The sequence below is a fragment of the Ceratina calcarata genome, unplaced genomic scaffold (genome assembly GCF_001652005.2).
Source record: "Ceratina calcarata isolate Rehan_Ccalc_2016 unplaced genomic scaffold, ASM165200v1 scaffold151.2, whole genome shotgun sequence".
Taxonomy (NCBI): domain Eukaryota; kingdom Metazoa; phylum Arthropoda; class Insecta; order Hymenoptera; family Apidae; genus Ceratina; species Ceratina calcarata.
Genome location: NW_017136308.1, coordinates 1,566,130 through 1,573,733, shown reverse-complemented (window position 1 = coordinate 1,573,733; position 7,604 = coordinate 1,566,130). Strand labels below are relative to the sequence as shown.

The 7,604-nt window shown below is 35.7% G+C and overlaps 2 protein-coding genes across 4 annotated transcripts; one reads left to right on the top strand and one right to left on the bottom strand.

Moving 5' to 3' along the window:
* Window positions 1-1,488: 1,488 nt before the first annotated feature.
* LOC108632142 (nucleoside-triphosphatase THEP1) lies at window positions 1,489-3,184 on the top strand. Of its 3 annotated transcripts, XM_018036509.2 has the most exons (5): window positions 1,489-1,634; window positions 1,828-1,927; window positions 2,112-2,283; window positions 2,345-2,459; window positions 2,627-3,184. In XM_018036509.2, the coding sequence occupies exons 2-5, from the start codon at window positions 1,873-1,875 to the stop codon at window positions 2,885-2,887; spliced, it is 603 nt and encodes a 200-aa protein (XP_017891998.1). In that variant the 5' UTR covers window positions 1,489-1,634; window positions 1,828-1,872; the 3' UTR covers window positions 2,888-3,184. The 3 variants fall into 3 exon arrangements, with proteins under 3 accessions (XP_017891998.1, XP_017891999.1, XP_026675261.1); XM_018036510.2 differs by lacking the exon at window positions 1,828-1,927 and having other exon boundaries at window positions 1,492-1,634; XM_026819460.1 differs by lacking the exon at window positions 1,489-1,634 and having other exon boundaries at window positions 1,850-1,927; window positions 2,047-2,283.
* Window positions 3,185-3,702: 518 nt separating this feature from the next.
* On the bottom strand, window positions 3,703-6,829 carry PpD3 (protein phosphatase D3). Its single transcript, XM_018036495.2, has 8 exons — window positions 6,275-6,829; window positions 5,630-6,019; window positions 5,248-5,534; window positions 4,995-5,100; window positions 4,748-4,890; window positions 4,290-4,597; window positions 4,099-4,180; window positions 3,703-3,904 (listed from the first exon to the last, which is right to left on the bottom strand). Exons 1-8 carry the CDS (start codon window positions 6,366-6,368, stop codon window positions 3,845-3,847), a joined length of 1,470 nt encoding a protein of 489 aa, XP_017891984.1. The 5' UTR covers window positions 6,369-6,829; the 3' UTR covers window positions 3,703-3,844.
* Between the last annotated feature and the right edge of the window lie 775 nt (window positions 6,830-7,604).

Below are 7,604 nucleotides of genomic sequence, written 5' to 3'. Positions count from 1 at the left end.
GTTCTAGACTTTAACTATTTTGGTAAATTCTTTCCTTTCTTCCTTTTTTTTAAGTCTCACTGAATTCTGTAATGGTGAATTTTTATGATTAAGAGTTTCCTTCTTCAATTTTACTGAATCGAAAATTCTGAAAAAATCCGTACGAGTTCTATGATATCATGTATATCTTGCGTAATTTTTTCAGATTTTTCTATTAACAATTTACATAACATGAAATCCAAAAACAATTTCAAAATTCTACAATTCCACATTTTCTTGCTTTGCATTTTCTTTCTAGAATTCCAATGTACTAAAAATTCTGAACAAATTCTCAAACATTCTACTGGAGTATATATATCTTAGTGTGATATTTTTTCACACGTATCCATTCACAATTTATATAACAAACGAATCTACAAAAGATTTCGAAATTCCAAATTTCTATGATTTCTCTTTTTCCCATCAATTCTAACAAGCTCTAAAAACTCTGATTCCATCCCCAATCGAACGAAACATTCTACACTAAAATCATCCCAAAAACATTTGAATAAAAAATATGACACAATATTTAATCAGAATTAGTTACAATTCATTTCAAAAAAACAATATAAAAAATGAAAAACCAAAGTTGCTACCCAATTAAATATATCAAAATCTGAAACAGTGACGACCCAGTGAGGTTAACACTGACACCATCGAACCCCAATTACGAACCACTAATTTACTTCGAATTGTGAAATCCTACCCAAGAAAATTAAAGAACAAGATATTAAAAAAAAGAACAAAATTACAATCGAATTAAATATATTAAAACCTGAAACAGTGGCGAAATAGTGAGGTTAAGATTGACACCATCCAATCCCAAATAACAGACCAATAATTCACTTCAAATTATCAATCCCTTCCCAAGAAATTAAGTAACAAAACATAATAAAAACCAAGAACCAAATAAATTACAAAATAATGTAATTCATTATCTAATTTCGTTGAATTAATTCGATTTACAGCATCCAAACAACATTATCCAAAAATAAAAGAAAATACAAAAACGATACTGGAGGAATAATTTAAAATTTTGATTATTTAATTATGAGTGTAATTTTGTATTTAAGTAATGAAAATTCCTGAAATCACGAAAACTTACCTCGTCTCGGGATCAGCTGACTGCCTGGTGCGAGTTCGAGGTTAGTTCTCCCTCCCCTTCGGTCAAAACCTGATCACCGATCGGTTGAAAACGCGTCGAATATTCTTCAAGAACGTATATTAATGTTTTAGTTTGGATGTTTTTAATTAAAATTCTGGCTGAATCTTCGTTTGGCGATTGTACGCTCGCTTCTGTTGCTAGAAAAATAATTTCAAACGCCAATCTGTCACGAGAATGCGCTGACTGCGTGGGTGACAAGTGGCGCCCTCAGTCTGGCCAGGCTCGTGCGACGCCTACTGGGAATACGTCGCGGGAGTTTTTGAATCTCTTTAGTGCATTTGGCTTCACGCCGTGAAGTTCACGGTCATCTATTATTTTTAGTGTCCTAACCTCTCTAAAAGAATTTACGACTATAAGTTGCTATAAATATAATTCTCGTGATAAGTAAAAGCAAGTACTAAGTTGCTAGATGTCTGTGCAACAGGTGTACACGTCTGCAAACAATATTAAGGTATTTTTATTCTGAATATTCTAATCCAAGCATTGAAAACAAAAAATGTTTACATATTTTTCCTCAATTCTAAGGTTTACTTAATCCAAAATTTCTGAAAAAATTCTCGAATCATATAAAAACTTTCTGGAATTCTTAATTGTAATAAATATTAATATTCATTAATAGTTAAATCGAATTCTGTTTTATTCAGCTGTAAATACTAAATAAATATTAAAAATTTTTGGGAAATTTTTAAATGGACTGTGGCGTTGTTACACGAGGCACTCGGGTACTAATCACCGGCCCCCCATGTGAGTCACATTAAAAAATAAAAGGATTATTCTTCTGTATAATACAATAATAATATTAACAGTTTTATCCAAAATTACTGAAAAATATTCTTCACTTGATTTCTTAAAATTCTTATAAGTTTGAGAAAATAGAAAAGTGATAAATTGGCGGCTAGTCAAAAAATCGAAAAATCGTATGTATTAGCCATAGGAAAGACGACAATATGTAAAAAATTGATCGCGCTGATGGAGAATCGAAATTTTAATTTTGACGGCTTTTACACTGAAGAGATTCGAAATCAAAATGGCGGCAGAATTGGTTTTGACGTGGTTCCACTGAAAAATTTGAATGGGAGATCAATTTTGGCACGCGCTGGGTAAATATTAACAATCAATCATTAAAAGAAATAATAATAATAATTTGATTTTTGTGGACAGAAATCTGGCGGGCGAAGTTCGAAATAGAGGCAGAAGAAAACCAACGATTGGCAATTACTGTGTTTTCGTTGACGATTTTGAAAAAACCGCGTTACCAATTTTCGATTCGAACACAGTAAGTTAACATTTATCATAGAGATATTTTTATCTACTGTAAATTGTTAATAGAAAATTTTGAAAAAATTCGGAGATGTACTACTACTGCAGTATAGTACATATGAGAATTTTTTCAAATCATTCCATATATTATTTATGTTAAATAAAAATTGACTTATGTTTCAGGACGTGTTAATAATCGATGAAATTGGAAAAATGGAATTGTTAAGTGAAAAATTCTTTGAAGCAGTGTCAAAATTATTTCAAACAAATTCGAAATTGCCATTTATAATAGCTACCGTGCCTCTGATGTCGAAAGTTAAAAATTCGAGAAAGTACTCTTCGTTTTTCGAGGAAATCCACAAAGACAAACGGAGCATAGTTATCACCGTGAATTCTCAAAACAGAGACAAAGTTCCTGAACAGATCCTCCAAATAATTTCCTAATTATTTATCCATAGTAAGGATTAATTTAATTTTAATAATAAATTTAATTCCTTATTCAATAATCCTACTTCATTTACGGATAGCTGCTACTACTTATAGTATCTGACCCAATTTCAGTTCATTTAACAATTACAATTATAAGGCCCAAAATAATGGATTTATTATAAGGCCAAATAAATGTTTTACTTCACAGTCGAAATTAATAACTAGTATTCCTATTTATGAAAATACGCATACATATCTTCCGAAGGAAAATACGTATATATCTTATAATAACAAGAACGAAAAGAAAGATGAGACAGTGTTAATTATTTATTCAATTCATTTATTCATCGATTCGTTCATTTAATACCATAGGCATGTATAAATAGACTGCGCGTTTTTTGAACGTTAAAACAAAATTGTATTACTAACATTGTATAATGATAGAATAATATTATGAGGCTATGCGTCCATTGATCTCTATAGAATTGGACCCACTGTCATTAATACAACATCCACTATCGAGTATTCCGATAGAAATTAGTCAATGAGTCATGTCTAACAGAGAAAACGTACTGCAACACTACTGCACTCATTGTATTTGTTTAAAAAAACATTCAAACGAAAACTTGCAGTCTATTTGTACAAATCTATATTCCGTACTCATCGTTGATTTATGTCGAAATCAATCGATCGATTATCGTTAACCAACTAATTAATCAGTCAGCCCTCCCACATTGCCACATTCACTTAACGTATAATTGAAATTCCCCCAATTCCATTAATTGCAATGAAATTATTGAGACTTAGCAGTGTCGAATTCTACAATCTNCCGGTACTTTAATTATTATTACAATAACTATAATTATAATAATAATAATAGTGATAATAACAATAGTCGCATCGTCTGTTGTTGTTGCTTATTTTAGCCCTCAGTTCGCGTCACTCGATTAGTTTATTATTTTAATTTGATCACTAGCACATGAACTTTAGTAGCGAGTTGGCGTATACCATCGGCCTCACGTTCGGATGAGGCTAGAACAGAGACAATTATTGATTAAATGTTCGTTGGGAAGCCTTAGGTTTTTTGTTAGTTACTCTTAAACTATTGAAGTTAGATGAAAAATGCATAGGATCTTATTTGTAGCTAATAATTAGAGCTACAACTTTTATTTTTAACATTTTTCGCTAGCGTCAATAAATCGAAATTGGATCAAGAATATACATACCACTCCTTCGTAGGATGTGAAATGTGGCTCCATATCCTTTCCATTGAGTGTGATGAAGGCACCCTGGTTACCCATCGTATCACTAATATCACAAAAAATCAGTATCAAAATAAAAATCTAATTAATCATCGTAAATAATAATAAAACATAAACACTGGAATTAAATGAATCTTTTATCTTATGAATCTTACCAGTAATTCGGAGCCGAGAAGACGGTGATGCACTTGCCGTCGTGGTCGACTTCGTAGCCCTCGTTCTTCACCTCGTGGCTCCTCACGATGTAGTCTAGATTATTCATTTTCAGGAAGTTGTGGGTCACGTCGGGTCCAAACTGGACCCCGACGCCCCGTTTGCTTGGGGCCCTGCCCGGCTGCGGCTGGGGGTCCGACCATAATAATTCGCACATTAGACCTTCCTCCGGCGGTTGCCTATTCCTGTCTATCTCGCGGATCTCCTGCAAGGTGACATCATCCCTTGAGAATAGGCCCCCGTGCATCACCTGCCAAAAAGCAAATTCAATTACAGTAATATATGAAATAAATAGAACGAAGGGCGTTTTCAATATTTTTTTAATATTGTTCAATTTTCTTGTGACTGTATAAAATTGGTGATCTAATAATTGTTAATTAGATTGGGTTAGGAGACTTACGAGAACTCTATTGTTAAGGCAGTGAGCTAACGGCAGCCAGTTGTACACTTCCGTGAATAGTTCGGCCATCTGAGCCGAGTATTTCGCTTTCACCTCTCCGTCGAAGCCATACATTTGATTCATTGTCGCTGACTCATGGTTCCCTATTTAAAAAAAACATTTCAACATTATTTATTTACATTTAATGTAGAATTCATATAATAATAATAATAATAATTATAATAGGAAAGTAGAATAACTGACTTACCTCTGGACATAAAAAATTGATTCGGAAACAGCAGCTTAAACCCGAACAGCGTGAATATACATTCCACGGAGAAAGAACCTCTATCTACAAAATCCCCATTGAATAACTGTACTAATTTGTTAAGAAACGTTAATTAAAGATTGCTTTCGGTCCTCCGATTCCGAATCAAGACATCCTATTCCATTTCTTGCCCCAACCATCACCAAACTCATTGAACCTCAAAAATCTTCCTAATTTTCAATAAAAAGGATACGTATGGATTGGTCGGTGACGGCAGCCCATTTAGCTTGAATATATTCAACAGATCATAAAACTGCCCATGAATATCGCCGCAAATAGTAAACTTGCTATCTTCCGGAATCGTGATATCGACTAAGCTAGGCTGTGCCATGAACCACGTCTTCACGTCCAAGAGTATCTGGTACGCATACTTCCGATGCAATTTATTCTGCTTTTTGTACCACTCGAGGAGGTCCAGCATGAACTCCAGCGTCACCTTGCCGTCCTCGAGCTGCGGCCCTGTGTACTCATCTTCAATAGCTAAAAAAATGATCCAAGACAAATAAATTAGTGAACAAATCTGATAATTAACAAAACAAAATTCCAAATTAAAGAAATTTGAAATTTTGCCTTACCCATAGCTTCTAGGTTTATCATGTCCGCGATATTCTTCTTGTTTTCCTCAACGCTGATCGCTTTTTTAAAGGCAAGCATTTTCAGCATTTTACAACACTCCGTGTATTTGACCATGGCGTCTTTGTCGTTCGGCCTGGCAGTCGTCACGGTCTTGTAGTCCTTCAAAGCCAGTTTAAACTTGCCAAGGGACATGTGGGCGGCGGCTCTTCGATAGTAGCCCTTCACGTAATTCTTGTCTAACTCGATCGCTTTCGAGGCGTCCGTCAACGCGTACCCGAAACATTCTGTTTTCAGGTAGGCGAAACTCCTGTTGCCATAGTAGACAGCTACTGTTGGGTTCAACTCGATCGCTTTCGTATATAATTCTATCGCCTTCATATAGTCCTGATCTGTAAGGGTAATTAATATATTGCATTTTATATTTGTGTGTGAATGTAGAAGACTTCTGATTGCAGAAATTAGTACATTAGAATTTTNTAATAGCAATACTTTACTACTAAATAAATATCGAGCTCAAGCTCCCTGGGAGGTTAAAACGGTTAAGTCGGGGCTCAATTGAGGTTAGCACGGTGCACGTGACGAAAGCCCATTAAACCCGACACCCGATTTCCTTAATTCTGATTATTTACATTTCTGGTACTCACTTTTGAAATAGTCATTCGCCTCCTCTTTGAATTTCTCCGCGGCGGCCGCATCCTCCGGCGATACGACACCAGTTATCTCCGCGTTCTCGCTCATCGCTTCGATTACGTTACGCTCGCACCGATCCGGATCCTCCGACTATCGCGCGCGTTCGTACGCGTTCGGGACCTTACCGTTCGATCAGTTGACACGCCCGGCGGCCAACAACGCGCAACGCATCAAACATACATTCAGCGAAATCCGGACACGGGCAATTGTTACGTTTCGTACGCGATTCACGACGGGTCCACGGAGTTGCACGGAGTTTATGTAACGAACGGGTTAACCACCAACACTGACCAACATCACGGTCGTATATACAGGTCCGGAAACTTTGATGGTGGGGGTAGCGCCACTAATGAAACCCGGGTACGCTTCGAAAATCGACCACCAGATTACGCACTATTGAAAACGGCCGCGAGTCACGTGGTATATGGACGGAGCGCGGAAATTCAAATCTTGCCTTAAACAATTATTGTTGTTCAATGTTCATACTTTTAATTTAACATTGTAATGAGGAATCCACAAAGTTTAATTTTTATAAATAACTTTTTTGTAAAAGGATAATAAATGTGTTTGCAACAGAAAAGCGGGGTCATACTGTATGTATATAAACAAAATATGAAAAATCATACTTTTTCTAGCATATTTCTAGAAGAGAAGTGTAATATATTTATAACGTGCTAGGCTTGGTAGAAGATATAGAATCTCTATGGTCATAGCACGGACTTTCAACGAACACTTCATAGGTTAGGTGTTTATTCCAATGTTTGTTTATTTTGCTGCGTGTCCTGTTGATCCACGGACGTTTTCATCGCAGCGCCACCCACTCAATGGACCGACTATACTCCGAAAATAATGTCATTGCCTTTGCCTTTTCACAAAGTAACGCTATCTTTTTCTATCACTACGGTGAATCACAAACCTCCACTGTCATTCTGTGTTCCTACTATCGAGTCGAACTATCAAACGGGATGACAGAATCGATGCAAGTGGCACTAAAAATCTCTGTCCTTGTCGCATGCTGCAGTGACGTGAAATACACAGAAAAAGGAACAGCCGGTATCTAGCTAGCATGTCACTAATGCAAAGTGCAGCTAATTCATTTAACATTACTGATGAGATCGTCTCTTCTAACACTGCTTTCGAATAAAATAAGAAACATAAAGTCCAACTTGTTTACAATAGTTACATTGAAAAAAACATAGTACGTTTGTTAAAACGCATTTAGATACTGTCGACACGCGATTCGAGGTTTAAGAGGAAATTATGAATATGCAAAAGGAGCATCGA